A 19,663-nucleotide genomic window follows, 5' to 3' on the forward strand; every position below is an offset into this window, starting at 1 on the left:
ATCAGAACACTTGCCAACCTGTTCACAGAGCATGAGTTCTGCAGATTTTAGGTGCTATTTTGAACAGCTAATATGAATAGGTATGAGTAAAATGCAATTGTTAGATGTGAAGTCAGGGACCAAAGAGGCAGAAGAGCTCCAAAAGTCTCTGGAAGTAAATTGAATCATTTATGAGGTTAGATAAGGTACTCAGAGGAGTGCTGGAATAAATAATGTACATAACTTTGACTTCAAGGATTTACATACTGACATTAACACAATGTGATTAGAGGATTTTCTAATTCGGGCCTGGAGGCCAGGTACTTGTAAGGATGCCCAGACAACTGTGGGAGGCCATGTCTTGAGCTTTAACCCTGTTTTCTAAGAGGGACAGGGACCAGCTCCAGGAACTAATGGTATGAGCAGGCTAGACAATTCTGTATGTTCTTGGTAAGGCATTTTTTCTGGTGTAGGTACAGTCATTCCTGTAAGTAAATATGGCTTCCTTATTGCATGGAATACCAACTCAGAGACTCTGCTGCAGCAATTGCTGATGCTCATCATATTACAGATTTTAATAGATTGTAGTGTTAATATTTCATCAATTATTTCATAGCTATCCAACCAATTTAGGGTTTGGCCAAAATATGGCTAACATGGCATAATATCCACAGATGAAGAAAAAACTGACAGCATGCTGGTGAGCAAACTCCAGGAATATTCTATTTACTGCTATTTTTGAAATATAATATTTTAAATTTAGTAAGATAATATTGCGTTTCAATGTACTATATCTTTCTGTCCTTGAACAGCATCAAGACATCCATTGTAAGTCAAAACTTCTACTGTGTAACATCTGGATATTATGACTGTGAACACTACTTAACACAGCTGAGTTTCAGTATGGTCCCTGTCTTGTGAGATTAAGTGAAATGGTATTTATTGCTTTTGCGAATTACTGGAATAAAAAGAATCACTGTACAATTAAAACAACTTCTGTCTGTTTCTGATGAGCCCTTTAGCTGGATGTTTTAGACAAACAACTTTTTTGCAGAGTTTCTTTGCACATTTAAGACTCATAAAGCGTGGGCAGCTTTGGTAGCAGCAGTGTGGCGAACTAAAACAATACCTTAGATACTGAGCGGTGCCTTTATGGTTCAGAAGGGCTCTTGAGGGTTAACAGAAAGGCTGTTGGGCCAGAATGTCTGGATGTCCTGTGTTATCCCCAGACAGTATGCTGGTGACAAAGAAGTAGAAATCAATAGGGTGTGGTCAAAGTTCTCAGATTTTTTAAAAATTGTTTTACATAAAAAAGGTCAAATGTGAAGAATAAGGTATTTAGCTCTAGTGATAAAGAAAACATTCTTTATTTGTACCAAAGCCAGTTTTTATCTTGCTTTAACCAACAGAAGGACAGAGACAAAGGAAAATAAATACAATAAAAAATGAAATCTTTATTTTTTGGCTCATTTGTAATATTGTTTACGTTGTTTATGATAATAACAATTTCTTGCATGCATTTCACCAACACATTACAAGTCAGAAGCATTTGTAAAAGAAAAAATCTACATTTAATGTTAGCTTGTGTATGAAACACAGAATGTCCTGATGTTCTCGATTTTACAAATGTGCCGTTTTGTTCTTGGGAAATATTGTGGATCCTATTTGTACAAGTCTAGTGCAGCGTGATCCAAAAAGAATAAGAATAGGCTATGTAAACAGACACTGCAAGATAGCAAGGATTTCATGAACAATGAGACTATCTTGGAACTTCTGATGCAAACAGCGCTAGAAATTCGCACATTCCCCTAATACTTTCCTTGCTATGTCCTGTTACCAGATATAACTATTTGGAAACAAGCTGGGTTCCAGATTTACACAATTTACTTCACATTGAAATATATGCAAATATAATATTAAAACAAGATAGTCTACAAATACTCATTTTTTTCCTCATAGTGTGATAATGCCAGTTTGAAATTACCGTGGTTAGAAAGTAAGCCAAGTGAATGAGGAAAGAAATATAAGAAACAGTGGTCTAAACTTGAAGACACTTTTCTTATATACAAAACTGTTGCCAAATGGTATTTCTTTACATTATTTATATATGCTAACCACATTTTCAACAGGTTAAACAGTTTGCAATATGGCCTGTATAGTCTGATTCTACACCATATAGTAGCCACTTCAAACTTAAAAGGCAAAACTAAAAAAGCTCATAAATAGCTGCAAACTATTGCTTAATGATTTGAAAGAATGAGGCCTGGTTGGACAATTTGATTCACTTCACCACTGACACATGGCTTCCTATAGTGGAGACTGTGGACAGTGGAAGGAGCAAGATACAGCAGCAAAAGCATTGACATGTATCAGTGATACTCTCCAAACTATCTATAATGACATAGAATATAACATGTCCTGTTGAGTTCTTGCAAATTACCCATTTAATTCTATACTTAAATATGCACGACAGTATACCATTAATATTTACATGGAAAAGGGTATTTATTGATTCATTGGATGTTGGCCATAATGAGAGAAAACAGTAAGTAAAGAACAGTCTAGGAAAAAATTTGAGCTGTTAAAAAACCCAAAACCAATAGAACCCCCAGGTATATTTTGGTTAAGCTATTTTTCCAGTGCAGAAATTGCACAATATTTTTTAAGCTGTGAATATTTTAACAAAAACAAGAACTTTTTCATGTTTAATGATTTGCATAAAAATAAGTCATTGTAGATTCCTGTAAATTAGAGGAGACTTTCCAGGCACATTAATCTGGATGCACATAATCTGGATGCAGCTGTACGTGTAGTTAGAACGCCTCAAATTTAAGAGCAACCCTGAAACATTAAATTCTTAAAATCTTTAGCTTTGTGCAATGTTATATTTTCATTTATCCATGATTGACAAGTGCAGCATGCCTATGCAAATCACTTCTAGATGTACATTATAGAGAATCTGAGAGCAGAACACCTGGTCCTCATACCTCTTTCCCCAACATAAAACCTATTACAAAAATAGTCACATATAATAGTAAACAACTTGTGAATTAAAAAATGATAAATACACTAATACTAATTTTGTAAAAATATGACAAATGTAGCAGTTGCATTACAAACAGTGAAGAGAATTACTGTTCTACGTGTTTTGCAATGTGTGAAACACAAAAAAGTATCGTTTTGCACGCATTTTATGCTCCGTTTTCTCTGTGGAGCCACTTTCCCCCTCGTTCTTAGCAGTGTCAGCTGTAGTGAAAACAGTAACCTCTTGTCAAGTTTGTTACCCTCATTCACAGAGTCACAGTTTGATGATGAAGGTTTACTGTTTTGTTATAGGCACTGACCTTAAGTATATATATAATGTATATATACGCACACACACTCACGCGCGCACACACACACATATATATGTGTAAAAACTGTCAGTTTGGCATAAACCTCCTGCAGGAGTCCAGTTGATGCTTCACTCTCAAAGACTGTAAACAAGTTGTCCCACAAGCAGAATTCTTAGATCTTTATTTTTTATTTTCCCTGACATCTTTACCTTTGTAGTTCTTTTCTGCTTTATCTTTTTCATATTTTTCTTTGTCTGGCTTTGTTACACTGTCATAAGAAGGTGGGGAAGTTGTAGAGGAACTCTCATCCGTTTTTTCTGGAGTGGAGTTCCCATTTAGTTTATCAATAATTATCTCTTTTATAACTGGTCCATCTCCTTCTTTGTTTTTATTTTTGTTATATATACTTGACACCTTTTTAACTTTTTGCATTAAAAGGTAACGCCTGTAAGCACGCTGAATAATGACAGCAGATACCTCCTCCTGTTTTCGTTTTAATGTGGTTGTAATTGGTTCATAGGAGACTTTAGAAGGATTGGCTGCCATAAACCGATCTTCCATCTGTATTCTGAGGGCATCCATCTCCCCACTTTCCCCCAAAACACGCTTTGTGAAAGCAAACAAGATGTCAAGGCAGTGAATTCTGTCGCCGCTTACCATGGGCAGATCCATTGCAATAAGCTGGACTTTGTTTGGTTTTGCTATAAGAAGAGGAGGATCTAACGAAGCTGCAAAATCTGATAGCTTACTGTATTCTATGAATTGTGTTGCATCGGGATCAAACTTCTCCCAGACCTCATAGAACATCTCAAAGTCATCCTCGCTCAAGGGTTCAGCGCTTTCTTCAGTAGCAACACTGAAGTTCTCCAAGATCACAGCAATGTACATGTTCACCACTACCAGAAATGAGATGATAATGTAGCTGACAAAGAAGAAGATCCCAACAGAAGGGTTGCCACAGTCGCCTTTCACAGAGCTCCCCGGATGATCTTTATGGGGGTCACAGTCTGGCTCCCCACTGTTCAGAATTGGGGCGAGCAAACCATCCCAGCCAGCAGATGTGGTAATTTGAAAGAGGCAGATCATGCTGTTGCCAAACGTTTCAAAGTTGAACATGTCATCGATGCCAACTTCCCTCTTAACATAGGCAAAGTTGGACATGCCAAATATCGCATAGATAAACATGACCAGGAACAGCAGCAGACCAATGTTGAACAAAGCAGGAAGAGACATCATCAAAGCAAAAAGCAGAGTGCGGATTCCCTTAGCGCCTTTAATGAGACGCAGGATTCGACCGATTCTGGCAAGTCGGATCACTCTGAATAGTGTGGGGGACACAAAATATTTCTCAATCATCTCAGCTAAGAACATACCTAGAGAAAAGAGATGAATATTTAAAATATAGTTTTAAATTTATTCATTCCTTACCTATAGAAAGATTGATTTATCACTATCTCTAAAACAATCAGTATAGGGATTCTGTCCTATAGCAAAAATTCATACAAGTTGCTACATTTTATTGAAAGCTGTTATTAAGGTGAAAGCACTTTCCTTATGTTGAAATGCTATCTAGGAGAAGGGAAATAAGTAAAAGAAGGAAGACTGCTTGTGGCAAGGTAGCTAGTGTCTGTCTAAGCTTTCAGTTATTCCTAAAGCAGCCTGGAAAGAGAAGTTCCTGTCTTAGATTTAATTAGTTTTTGAAGCTGAGCCTAATACCACTGTCTTTTATGAAGGACTATATTGGCTTAACTTCATCATTTCAACATGTAAGTCATATAGGAAACAGGAAAGTTCATATTCAGTATCATAACATTCCTGAAACAAATGTTCCCTTTTCCTTCCACTAGTTCTTTCTTGTAAGGGAATTGCTCTTACCTACTATGGAGAGAATCACAACCACAAAATCAAAAATATTCCAGCCTATAGTGAAGTAGTAATGGCGAAGTGAAATCAATTTCAGGACACATTCTCCAGTGAAAAGGATAATGAACACAAGGTTAATCCGGGATAAAATTGTTTCCATTTCTTTACTCTGGTCATCTGTTTCTACCATCATTGTGACCATGTTAAGGCAGATGAGTATCATGATGCTGATGTCAAATACTTGTTTGGTAACAAAATCAAAGACCATGCCTTGGAATTTGTTCTGCAAAAACAAAGATGGAATACAGTTTATACTCTGAAAATACTTGCCTTTACAAATGCCAAATGTGAAAGCAAGTAAGTCCCTGCAAGATTTAGGAGTGCACAGCAGGACCCATTCACAATGCACCAAACCCATGTTGGTTTAGTATACACCAAACCCATGTTGGTTTGTGTCTCATCCAGTTAGAGTGGATCAAAAAGTCTACCACTGTTGGCTGAAGGGACAGAAGGGAAACAGTGCAATAATAATAGTAATAAAAGTGTCAATTTATATTATTGGTGTTATAACTCGATACCCAGCAAGGGTACCAGCCAAATAGAAACTCATTTTCTGATCTTTATTCTTAGATGGTTTTAGAATACTAACCCCCACAGATGTCTCTCTCTTCCTTAAACTAATTATGCTTGGTGAGATCGTTGGACCATTGCAGTTGCGTGTCTCAAATACGCCACGACTGCAATATCCTAGTTTTCCTTTAGTACTTATTTATGTTTATTGCCATATGTCTCTCCCTAGAAAGACTATTTTTAACCTCTCAGTGCATAAGGTGCAACAAGTTTTTTTTCCAAACACTGTAGGAGTTCAGTAAATAACAGAGTAGTTTCTTATCTTAGAGACAAATTTATCCTAGTTTATGCTTTACTCCCTGGGGCATTCTTTTATTCTGTAAGATTATGTGCATCTGTCTTTTTCTTTCACATTAGGTGACCACTGCCCCCTTCTGTCTTCAGCAGCAAGGGCCACTGCATCCCCATTTCCTACAAATTCTCTGGGAGGAGAAAAAACAGAAAATGAAGTTTATCCATGGTTAACAAGAACCAATAAATTATCCAATCAACTTCACTTTTCTAGGAATTAGGCAGGGAACTATGAAATTTATCTCATCAACCTTATTAAATCCTATAGTTCATACTTCAGAGTGTATGTTTTTAAATGAAATATGAACGATCTAGTATGCTGAATTAAAAAAAGTGGACAAATTCTATCCTTACAAGAAAATAAATGGAAAAAATATTTTCTTTCCAGACTTATACCTTTCTCTTATTGGATAAAATCTTATTCCCAGATGAGTATTTAATATTAGGGGTATTAAAATCAAATCACTCTTACCACTGGCCTCGGTATAGGTTTCTGTGGCTTTTTGGATCCCAGTTTTTTCATTGCATTGTAATATTTCTTCTGTTCTTCTGTCATAAATATATCCTGACCTCCAAAGTAAAGAAATAATATCAAAACTAATTACTGTCATGTCCACACATACAACACTTAACTACAGTATGTCTCTCTGTAAAATAATCATAGAATCGTATTTGATTTATATAACAAAAGTGATTTTTTCAGGTATTTACACTGTGGATGCTCATATGCATTCCTAACATACAAAACCCCCTGTTACTGGTGCCTTGCCAGGCTGACAGTTGCATTTTTCCAGTGTCTTCATGCTCACTTTTGCTGACATCGCTAAAATGGTTCTTACTATACCGATGCTGTTAAATAACCTGCTGATTAGGCTATGTTTAGTGCATAGGAGCCTGACTGGTGCCTTACATGTCCTAAATTCTAGTTGGACTTTTAGGATTACAGCTAGCCAGGTCTAAAAGTGGGGTAACTCTGAGGCACAAGTTGTGTCAAGGGAGAGTATTTGGGTCTCTTTAAAGACAGCAAAAAAATCACCTTTGATATAAACTTAAGAAAAGTAATCCAAATCATGCCATGGCAAATTCTTAATTAAAACACCACTGGAACCTTGACTAACTCAGATTAGCTTTTGTTTGCAGATGCAAATGCTGCCAGTCAGATGTGCAACTGACTGCCCGAATTTCAGTATAACGTAAATCGTGATTATTGATGAGTCTGAACTAAGTCAGATGGAAACACAATGTCAAAGTCACTGCTAAACTGGATATCAAAGCCCAAAGAAGTATGTGTTTATGGCTCTTTTAAGAAGCTAAAGAATATTTCCAGAAGGAGAAATTTCTGTAGTTCCCGGTTGACTTTTACCATAGATTCTGTTTGCTACTGCTGCTTTTTATTTGGTGATCAGATAAAACCAAATCATATGAAACTGCTTTTTCACAGCATACAAAGATTTTGAATGATCCTGAGGTTCTAGTACTTTTGGGCAGTTGAAGGCTAAGAATTGTGAGGCTTCAAAATATTTTAAATGTGATTATTCACATTTTTAGATTTTTAAAGTTCTTTTAAATAAAACTATATGCATTATCAATATAATTACTTTAAACATGCTTTTATGTCAAAAAATATCCTTCCTTTTATACCTTTGCTTAATTATTGCTAATAAATTATGGATTGTATATGTGTCTAAGAAGTTCGCCTCATTTCTTACAGAAGTGTTAGAAAAATAGAGCTCTCGTACACATTTTTTCTTGTATCTTTAGGACTATTCATCTTTCAGCTCTATTGGACTTACTCTTAACCCACTGTTTAATCAGGTCTCAGAACTATTATCTATTTCATGAACACGGTGCCATATTGTATCTTCATTAAGTGTCAACATTTTATAAGATTAATTAAAATTAATTTATCTTAATTTTTTAAAGTTAATTAAATAAGAAACTCTTCCATGCCAGACAATATTACATCTAATCAAAAGAACAATGCACATTCCCTTTTTGCATCTTCATTTTAACTCTTACACAATTTTCAAATTATTATGAACCAATTCATTTGTCCCTCTTCACTTGTCAAAATCACATCCACAAATTTTACACAGATTATGTTTCAAAAAGAGACATTTTTATTCAAGAACTTGAAATAACTTTTGATTTTTATTAGCTTTACATAAATAAGTTATTAAAAGCCCTATGGACACATTTAAAATACTTATCTTCTTTTTTTGTTGGTTGAAGTTGTCTATAATGACGCCAATGAAAAGGTTCAAGGTAAAGAACGATCCAAATATGATAAAGATGACAAAATAAAGATACATATACAAGTTGTCCTCATACTTAGGTTGATCTTCTACCTACAAAATATTATAAAGTTTTATTACCCATGAGAATACTAGATGTAAAAAACAATATATAATTTATGAATAGGTATATGCTATCAGTTAGAAAAGCTATAAACTGCTCTCAGTTATTAAAAAGACCCAACATGTCCATTACAATCAATATTTGGAGAACTGGAAGCTGACAGAATGACTTTTAATGAATTTTAAAGTAAATGTGCACACAGATATGTTTATGTATGTATATATACACAAAGTCCCTTGTCTAGAAGGAAGAAGCAATGTGCAACTGAGAGCAGTCATTAGTACTAAAAACTTTAACAGCACAAATCTAAATATTTTATATTGTGTTCAGTATATTTTCATGCAACAGAATCAATCAATTTTACTATTGCCTAAATCTCCCTGGAACTCTTTTGATCTTACATGAGTGTTCTTACATCCAGCTAAAAACAGATGCTTTCAGTAAATTTCTAGTGAGTATATGTTTTGTGAAATCCATTAAATTGAGGCAAATTTCTAAGGAGGATTTTTTTATTGTTTTGATTCTTTCGGATTCCACATCTCAACGCCTGCACCTCTACTGCACAATGTGCTAGATGTAGAAATGCTGAAGTTAATGAAACAGAATATATTACTCTGGGACACAATTAGCACTGTGTGATGATGGATATCACTAGAGTGACTATAACCTAGGTTGTATAGAACTAGTTCAGGCATCTGTGTTGCACTTTTTTGTACAAGGTAAATGTAGTTTTACTTTTGTAGCCAAGATAAAATTCTAATCCCTAGAAAACTTAGCAGATGGTCTTCAACCTTAAAATCTAATTGAACTTAAATAGCTAGATAACATAAGTGTTCAACCTAAAGAAAGAATGAAATGCACAGTTACAAATCATAAAACAAGATTAATAAATTCAATATGTAATAATTACATCATATAATCTTAAATTAATTCATACTCATGATTACCAAAGGAAGTGGTTAAAAAACCCTCTTATTTGTTTTTTTCATTAACATTAGGTTTTCCAAAAAAAGTCCAGTTAACTTAATTTAACTTATTTGTCTAAACAGAAGGAAGTGGAATTAATTCTTTCCACTACAAATTCCAAGATTCATGAAGTTACATAAAAGTTCCTTTCTAGCCTAAATGTATCTGAAAAAAATATATATTGGTGCTGATTATAATTTTAATTTCATTGTATTTGTAGCTGTTTAAATTTTATACTCGATATCAGAATATAATCAACAGACAATCTTTGAAAGTCTTACACTTACATCTCGTGAATCAACAGCAGCATACATAATATCCATCCATCCTTTGAAAGTAGCCTAGAAATAAAGTACAATTGTTTATCTTCCCTATAAAAATTCATAATGTGGAAGATAACTAGGTCACAGCATTTGGATCTTAACTTTTAATGAAATCATCTCTAAATTTACAAACCACATTTAATACACAGGCATAATAAAATATTTTTCATAGTAATACTAGGTTTTTTGAGAAATTATTTTTTAGGTATTCCAAAAATATTGAAAATCAGGCTCTGAAGGTCTTAGTGACAGCACAGTGTGTTTAGAGCTGCAGATGCTTCCTTTGCAGATGAAGAATGGTAGACTCAGATACACATTAATGCTGGAGATGTTCAGGGAGAATCTACTGAAATCACTCGTGGTGACAGCCATTTTATCAAGTTTACAGCACGAATTGATGGAGTCAACAATACAGCTTCTGGACAGATACCAACACGCATCTGAATATTTTTTCTATGGCTAAATAGCCATGGTATTTTTAGAAATTCTTTAATCCCACGTAACTAAAATGAATAGACTCTGTTCATAATCAACATTGGTTCTTGAGGGGTAAGATTTACAGAAGACCAAAAAGTGAATTGTCAAAGAGCTGTGATTAACTTTTATAAAACTTTGCGCTCAGTTCCTACAGAGACTTGTCTAGGTGGAATAAAGAGTAAAACATATCTTTCATCATTGCTCTAAGGAGGCAATTTTCATGGACAGGGATTGTCCACTTTCTGAGGAACACCAAGGGGTTGGTGTGACATGCTAGTTGAAGGTGTGAGTGCCTGCTCATTAGCCTGGGTTTCCAAGCTTATTCACAATAAAGAAAAAAAGAGATAAAAAGTCTGTGAAATTGACAGATAAAGAGCATGTCTCCTGAGGAGATTCAGGAGAGGAACGGTCCCAAGGAGTATATTTGTGTCTGTGGTTGCCAGAAGTAGCTCTGGTGCTTTGGTATAGCCGCTAGTTTTCACAGGAGAAAACCTGCACTCTGGGAGTATTCACGTCCTCCTGAATCTTGCAGCGCAATACAGATTTACTAAGAAGGTATGCTTGGAGCCAGGCTTCACACATCTTTCTAGCTCATTTGACAACTGACAAGCATTTGGTGCACTTTGCGTAGCACCATTAGAAGATGAGCAGTTTAATAAGAGCAATAAATATAGGAGAAGAATGGAGGGAGATGGTAATAGAGGCAATCAGCTGAAGAGGTGACATGATACATGCTTAAGGATGCTTTAATCTCTGCAGGAAAAGTAAAGGGAGGAAGCGAATATTTGAAAAGGAAAATAATGAAAAATTAGAAGAAAAAGAAATAAAGAAAGAGAAGAACTAAAGGTCCACAGTAGTGATGTAGTAATTAAAGACCAACACTGTCTGGATGGGGGACACAGATGACATTTAGACACAGCTTCAAGAGACTAGAAGTTTTCCTTATACATCTTCAGAGGCGAGTATTGGTAATAAGATGGTTCACTTTAATCTCTAGTATAAGGGTAGCAATGAGATCTGAAGTCAGAGAATTAGAATCATCATTCAGTACTACTCAGCACATGAGAGTCACATTGCCTTTAGAGGCAAAACATTTTAAGCCTGGTAGCTAATTTGAGAATCAAGGTCAGGTAGGGATACTGACCTGCTCTGGGGTAGAAGGGACAAGCTTACCCTTTTTAGATAACTTGGTGATATCAGAGCAGTAACAATCCCATGACATTCTGACATCTTTTCATACAGTGAAGCTGTATGTCAACTTACAGACAAGTGATTCTGCAAAGTTCAATCACCTAAACATAATTGTTTTCTTTCTTTCTTGTGTTTTGGGTCAGATATCAGCTATCAGAAGCTCCATTCTAAGCCAAGGGGCCTGTAAAGAGCTAAGGTCTTTACTCCTCTGGCATAAATAAAAGGTATGCTCAGTACCTAGAAGAAAGACGTTTCTATACCACAGTCCATAGGAAAAGGACTTGAAAGGCAAATACATTTTACAGACATTGTATAAATAGCAGTAATTAATAGAATGAATGTGCTATGCAATATGATAACATCTAATACTTCACAAGGACAATACTATAAGTAACAGTATTTCGTATATTATAATGAATCTTTAACAAGCATTAATGGAATATGGTAGTTATAATTCAAGATTATTTTTTGTTATAAAAGTATTTTACATTTTTCTATTTTACCCACAGGTTAATGTCTTTGTAGTTTCATGTACTTCTTAATGAAATATTTTTATTTTAGTAGCAAGTGCTGTTTATCTGCAAACATCAAGAGAAAGTGTTATGTGATTAATCAGACCTAATACTCAATTAGTATCTGTGTTTCAGTAACTATCCATATTCTTCCCATGGGCAGCTTCTCCTTCTCTCAGAGGATTTCAGACCTCTTACACAAATATTATGATAATAGAGAAAGAATTGGCTCCATGCTACATGAAACATTGGGTGCCCCAATCTCAGATATTGCATTATTTATGATTCCTTACCCTAAACCCACTCCAGGTCTGGAAAATCAAGCCCCTGATAAACAAATAACTGCACTGGAGACACCAAGTTGATATATTTTTATTTTCACCATCTAACTTACAAAATGGTTCCTTAGATGAGTACAGCCATGAAGAAAAATCCACTCTACCTTGACCAGGCTGTTGGCAAAAGAAAAAATTATTCACAGTGTCAAAAGTTCCTAGATTAATGGATTTTGACTGTGAAAGAATGTTGCTGTGGATGTGTAATGATACCTAGGAACAGACTATGTGGGAGGCATTGGCCGGCCTTATTTGCTCCCTTCAGACCAGACAGTCAGTTAGGATGTCTGCCCTCTTTTAAGCTGCTATCTCCCCTCCTGTCTTAAAAGATAACTGAGCTCATAAAGGAGGGGAGGGACCTTTTTAATAATTAAAGGGACCTCTGATCCTTGTCCACCATGGCAAAACTCATGAAATGCATTCCTGAAATTTATATTGTGCACCACTAAAGATTCTTGTACCTTTTTCACTTATTATTTACACATTATTATCATCATGATGAGACTGTGTTATCTAGCCTTGGAATGGAAAGTTATTCTACTGTCATTAATACAAAAATTACAGGTAGCAATGCAATAGAGTTGTGTAAGCTGTACATCATCGCTGTGAAGAAATCATTTGACTAGTTAACAGTCTTAACTTGACCACTTTTCCTAGACTGCTTTAAAAAGAGCAAAAATAATATATATAAATTTACTTACTACTTGAAGCAGAGCAAGATATCCAGCTCCTACGTTATCAAAGTTTACTTTCACATTTTTCCATCGGGCACTTTGATTGTTTTTTATAAGTTCCTCACACTGAGTATAATTGTTGACATCACTGACATCAAACATCTCACCAGTTGTGGTGTTGACACAGTGATAGAATTTGCCAGCAAACAGATTTACTCCCATGATGCTGAAGATGAGCCAGAATATAAGACAAACCAGCAATACATTCATGATAGATGGAATTGCTCCTACAAGGGCATTTACAACCACCTAGTGAACAAATCAGACAAAATAGCCACTTAGTTTGTGAACAGAAAAATAAAAATACTTTTAAAATGTTAAAACAGCATTAATGTGGGATGGACAGTTAAAATTTTACATTAAAAATTTATGGGGGAAACGTTATTTAAGATTCATTAAAAACACTAACGAGACTGCAAAAAGCAAGAAATAAAATAATATGGAAACCAAGACAATGCAAAAGTCTGAAAAAAAACTCGAAAAGCAAAAGAAAACCTGTTAGTAGCAAGATGGATTCTTAGAATTTGTGTGCTCTAGAGAAAGAGAGAGAAATAAATGTTAAATTCCAACCATACAAATCAAAATCTATAAATAGAAAATAAACCAGAAAAAGATCAAAGAATGATGATGTGGAAGACTGAATAAAAATGTCTGCATGTGCAACTGTCATTACTAATGATTTTATTCTCAGAAACTTAATGTATATATTGGCACCAGTTTATTTTAGCGTCTACATACAATGTAACATAATTAAGCATATCTTACTTAGTTTTTATTAACAGCATCTACTAGAAGGCTTGGTTTTAAATTACCTGTCTCACTATAGTTGTTTTACACTTATCCATTAGGGTTTTTTTTTAATTGGCTGCATTTAATACAATTGAGCTACTCTATATGGGCAAGTGGCAGCAAAAGATCAGATGAAATCCCTTGACAAAAATTTTCTCTTACTGTGATTGAATTGAAAGCAAGCCGCAGATATTCAGACAATAATTTTCTACCAAATCAAGTCGAGACTGCAGTAGTTTTTTGTGAATGGTTTTGAAAATAGTAGTATTTTTCAATTCACTAATTTGTCTGAAAGTAGCCTAAGATCAATAGAGGTTTTGCCCGTTTATTAGATAGGCACTTACGTGTTGTTTGCAATGCAAATCATGTCACACATAGTAGTAATGGCGATGTGCCACAGGACATGCTCCCCTACGCTGGCTAGTGTGTCCACCTCTAGAATATCAGCAGCCTCAACCCAGACAGGAACCACACTATTTATTTGGGAACGTAAGACCTATCACCAAACTATAAACATGGATTGCAGCGTCTAGGTATTTTGAGATGAAAGATTAAAAGATTTCTTAATAACATTACCGTGTTAATTTTTTATGCATCATTTTTTCCAGGAAATTTTCAGCAGACAGCTTGTAATACTTTGGTGGGGATTTTTTGTCAGATTGGCAGAATATGAAAAGAATAATTTCCTCAACAGCAATGATTTAGATGTGTAGGAGGAGAGGTAAGATGGCAGCAGATGCATTCATATGAAGGAAAGGACACTAGCTGAGAAAATTATTTTGCATCTCTCCCCTTCTATACTTCCAACCCTATCCTTATTTCAGGCATTTGTTCAGAGAACCTTTCCCTACAGCATTTATTGTGGGATTTTTTTCCCCAGACAGGTAGATGGAGCCACAGGGAGGCTTTAGTTTCTGGTGTGTTACTGTTGTCAGCTTCTTCACCTTGTTTTGTTTTGTTTTGTTTTCTGGCTAATCCCATTCCATCCTGAACCACTGACAAACTAGCAGAGAATAGAAGTTAGGTACAGTTAACTACAGCTAAACTGGAGGAAAAAAACCCAACCCTCTGTTCTAAAATTTCTCATGTCCTTTTACTTTTCTATATAGGTCCACAAATCAGTGGAAATTTTAACAGTCAGGGGGCTGGGATTACACAACTCTGCAGCAGTGAGCCGGCAAATTTAATGAGCTCAAGGTCTGATCTCCAAATGTAAGCTGTACACATCTTGCATATAAGGACATGTCAGAAAGCCTTTTTTCCGCACATTTTTGCATGCATTCCCATTCTGGAGTTCTTTGCAGAAGGCCTGAGTGTCACACTTCTACAGTAATTTTTGTATGCATTCTTTCATTCAGAGTCATTCATTTTATCTCACCCTCATTCCTTCAAATCGTGACAAGGCTCTTAAAGGTCTTAAAGCTCTTAATGTCCGAAGCGATTTAATGGCACCAAGTTCAGAATAGCCCAAAGCATTGGCTATTAAACTAACCAATGAGACCTATAAAAATACAGGAAAAAAATTATTATTATTATTATTCAAATTATTATACACTTTATTTAGAAAGAATACATATTCAGCAGAAATTTCAACAGAAAGATCAACAGTGACAAATGGAGGAACACCATTCTTGCTTATATTGGCATTGGAGGCCCAATCCCACAATTTTCATACTTGCTGGAAAGGCAAGAGGTGATATGAAGGCATGTTCAAAAAAGGACTACATGCTATTAAATGTCTGTTATAGCTGGATAGGGTTTAACAGTCTGATGGAAGTGCACTACTGGTGAAGGATAAAATTTTCACAAATATTTAAAGACAAAATAGTCCTAATTTCAGTAACTTCATTAAGGTTCAACCTTCAGCAATTTAAATTTCTGAATACATTAGGATAGTTTATTAGCTACTGAAAATATTATTAATATCTATAATCACTATTAATATGCTAAATAATGTACTGGTTAATTAGCTTTTGTTATAAATACTACTTCGAAGTCAAACACTCAGTTCATAGCAACAATAGCCAGGGTATCTATGAAGTGTATATTGACAGAGGTCAATATATTTCATGTATTTCACAATATATCTCACTTGCCTGACAGCTCTTTCAATATTTTTTTCTCTTCTAAGCATAGGAAAATATTATGGGATAGATATTAACAGATGTTAGCATTATAACAGCAAGTGCTTTATTACCTACAACAGTAGTTAGCTCCTGATTCACGTTACGGCGATTTTATTATAAGCCAATCCACTTTGGGAAGGAGCAATTAATTTGCTTCTCAAATGGAACTAAGTTTTGAACAGCATTAATGTGAAAGAATTTAATTTACTTTGAGCAGTTTTGGAGACAGGAGCGGGGAAATATCATACCTTACTCATATTTTATTCAGTTCTACCACCAAAAGCATAGAAGACACATAAATGAACACAGGCATATTTCAGTCCTTGCAAAAATCCCTCAAATGTATATTTTTGTACCTCAGTCTAGAGACTTCTTCAAATAATTGGCTGTAGAGAAATGACAGGCATTCACTGATAATGGTGGTAAGATTTTACCCATTATTTGAAAAGGTGTTTTCCTATGTTACTTGTATCCATAAAGAACAATTAGATGAATCACAAACACAAGAGTAACGAGATCATGTCTCAAAAGGACAATCCAAGAGCAGATAGAAATCAGTTATTCATTAGTATGTTGCTGTGTAAATTAATCTAACAGAAAATAGTATTTTAGTGAATTCATATCACTGTACCGTTCAACTGGATTACACGTCAGGATCTACTTCTTGTCAAAGGAAAGGCTTATTTTATGTAATGGCTAAGTTTGTGAAAGAACTTGCTGTGATTTCTAAGCATATTAAGAGGAAAATCTTACTGATTTTCTGTAGTCTGTAATTGAGGTCTGTTCACTTACAAGAGATAACATTATTATTTCTGCCTTTATATTAATTATTTTCATTAATTGTTATTAATAATTGTCATTAATACAATTTATTTGTCCTGTGATTCTACAGTGAGAGAGCCACTCAATATATTCCAGAGGTGACAAGACATGGAATTCTCCATATTTTTAAAAGAATATTCATTGATTCACTCACATCAACAAGATACCCAGACATGACAATAAACTTTAGTGTAAAGACAGCACATTTTACAGATTTGAAAGAGCCTATGAAATATATATTAAAAAATATGTCTCTCACTGGGAGAGCAAGACGTCTCTTTCAAAATTGAATTCACATTTATGGCTCCTTCATTTTATAGTTTTCTGCCCAAACTAGCACTGTGCCTTAGCTATGTTTCACAAACAAGACTCCATACAAGCTAGTTACATAGCTGTAGCTCCTGTAACTTCAATGGCAGTGGGTATATTGGCAGTTTTTAGGTTCTGATTGTAAGTTTTTCTCCAGCCTAGTTTGTGATTTCTGTTTCAAACTTCTTGCAGCTTTCTTACCATGGTGCTAGTGCTCTTACATCATAAACCTGAAGTTCACAGAGAAATACTTGATCTATTGTAAACAACACATTTTCCTCTGAAGGACAGTTCAACCAAGAGGCAAAGATTTGCTTGGAATTCTTTGATATTAATTCTATTGTATATACAGCATAAGTATATACAGCTGTTCTGTACTGCTCTGGTTTTCTCAGTCTTCTTAGCTTGGTCTTCTGTCATCTGTTACACCTGGTTTTTGCTAATAGGTGAGAAAATAAATGTCTCTGTACACTGATAAATAGATTAATTTTTTTTCTTTTCAGACAGGAACGCATGCAGATGCAGTAATTTTAAGAAACGAAAATGAACTCAAAATGGTGGAAAGAATTTTTACATTTTTACATTCATCTCCGAAAAATGCAGGGTTTCTAATGTATACAATCTGTTGCAAAAAATGCTTTGAAACCTAGCAGTCACAATTAGCCCTGCTCAAGATCTTCAGTCAGGGTTGTCATCCAAGTCAGATCATTGGTCATACAGCTCCACATTGACTTTATTTCTATTTAGGCCTAAAATTTTAATCCATATGAATTCTGTGCTACTTGGTGATGTGGCTAATTTATGTTATTGGATTCCAGGTCCTCAGTGGCATATGGCCCTCCTCACTTCCAGTGCTGCTTCACCTATCTCTCATGTAGTTTAAGCGTTCAGGTATTACACTTAACTAAAAATAAACTGCAAGATTTGAAAAAAAAATTCCAAATATTTTTCTTTCTATTGAGAATTTAATGATTTTTCTTATTTTTTGATAGATAGATACTATATTACCAGTTTTCCGGGCAGGCATTTTTGACACTCTTGGAGACAGGACACTGGACCCAATATAGCCTTTCTTATGCCTTATGTACCCTTTCTTATGTTATGGTCCTATGCTAAAATAATATTTTTTCTCTATGTACTTGGTGAATAATTCTTAATTTATGTTATTTTACTGGCAAGTGTTCAAAATTCATTTTGTTTAGATGCATACTTGCAAGCTATGATTCTGTTCCCTAACTCACTGAACAAGAGCCTTAGGTTTCATGCATATATCATCTGAATATCCCTTTGACTTAATTACTTGCACTAATTTCTGGATTATCCAATGTTATCGTAGTGTACCATGTTAGGATACACATAAAGACATATGAGACTGCCTCAGAAGACAGTGACATCTTCTTTATCTCATTTCCCAAAATATCAATATGTTCATCTTCTTATTTCTGCTTATTTTTATTATGAAGTTGTCAGGGCAGCAGTTGCCTCTTACTCTGTGTATACAGCATATAGTATATTAGTATAATGTGACGCTGATCTTTTCCGGAATGTTGCTGATGAGCTAATTCTTCTGAAAAGCTAATAAAAAGGTTGAGGGCACAGTTTAGTTAAATTACTTTAACTGTTTTAACAAAACACATGAAACATTTTTAGCTATATGAAGAAATATTATATAAGCCATCAATATGACTAACTTTTAATGTACTATGCAGCAAAGCCAATTGGAGGTGGTTTTTGCTACATTTATTTCATTGTTCAAAAACTGTACCCATTGAATTTTTATCAGGCATGAGCAATTTCAGGAAGATCAAAGATTTCGTTCCACTTACGAATTCATTACTGCCCCATGGTATTTGGCAAATACATGATTTGTTTTAAAGTTACCTATTTCCGATTCATTCAAGTACAATTTATTAACACAATAATTTAGAAATAAAGCGTCTATACCAAATTACAGGACTACCTTATAAAGTTCAAAAACATACAGCATAAACCAGTATCCACTTAAGATTATCTAAGAGTACATATCATAGTAGAAAACTACACAAACAAATTTAATAACTGACAAACTCATTGGGTGTTCCCAGATTCCCTGTCTCGTTCCTTGATGTCATGTCTCCTAGCTTTGTTTGTGGCAAAGAGAACTTAGAGTCATTACAGCTCTACATCAAAATCTAGACATAATAAACTCATGACTGATGGCTTCTGGAAAAAGGTACAGGATGACATACTCTGTAGCATCTAGTTGCACTGGGTTAATATATTGCTGTCTCAAGCCTTTACTGGATACCTCTGCCAGAATTAGTCTTCCAAAAAAAGCTAATATGTCCCTGCATCCAAAATTCAGTCTCTTAGCTTAAACCACTGATAAATGTCAACTAATTGAATGAATTTACCAGATTGTGATTTTGAGTAGATAAGGCACTCCACCCAAATATCGTCTCCTTGCTACAGATGTTGTTGCACATAACAGAAGAGTGGGGTGCAGAGATGGCATGATAAGGTCTTAAACTGAGGTAGCCAGATGTACCATCTGTTATGGCTGTAAACTGACAGAGCTAAAAATTGCAATTTCTTTGTGTAATTATTAAAATCTAATTTGATCACAATCACTGACAGCAACTAT

The 19,663-nt window shown here is 34.9% G+C and overlaps 1 protein-coding gene across 1 annotated transcript in view; it reads right to left on the reverse strand.

Moving 5' to 3' along the window:
• Positions 1 to 1,409: 1,409 nt before the first annotated feature.
• Positions 1,410 to 19,663, reverse strand: part of LOC134518170 (sodium channel protein type 2 subunit alpha-like) — a 79,581-nt gene continuing 61,327 nt past the window's right edge. The window contains exons 24-30 of the mRNA XM_063340535.1: positions 15,162 to 15,284; positions 12,962 to 13,243; positions 9,710 to 9,763; positions 8,309 to 8,446; positions 6,571 to 6,675; positions 5,190 to 5,460; positions 1,410 to 4,687 (exon numbers count right to left, since the gene is read on the reverse strand). Coding sequence (XP_063196605.1) covers positions 3,495 to 4,687; positions 5,190 to 5,460; positions 6,571 to 6,675; positions 8,309 to 8,446; positions 9,710 to 9,763; positions 12,962 to 13,243; positions 15,162 to 15,284 — 2,166 coding nt within the window. The 3' untranslated portion in view covers positions 1,410 to 3,494. The remainder of the gene's footprint in view (positions 4,688 to 5,189; positions 5,461 to 6,570; positions 6,676 to 8,308; positions 8,447 to 9,709; positions 9,764 to 12,961; positions 13,244 to 15,161; positions 15,285 to 19,663) is intronic.

This window comes from Chroicocephalus ridibundus, chromosome 7 (genome assembly GCF_963924245.1).
Source record: "Chroicocephalus ridibundus chromosome 7, bChrRid1.1, whole genome shotgun sequence".
Lineage (NCBI taxonomy): Eukaryota > Metazoa > Chordata > Aves > Charadriiformes > Laridae > Chroicocephalus > Chroicocephalus ridibundus.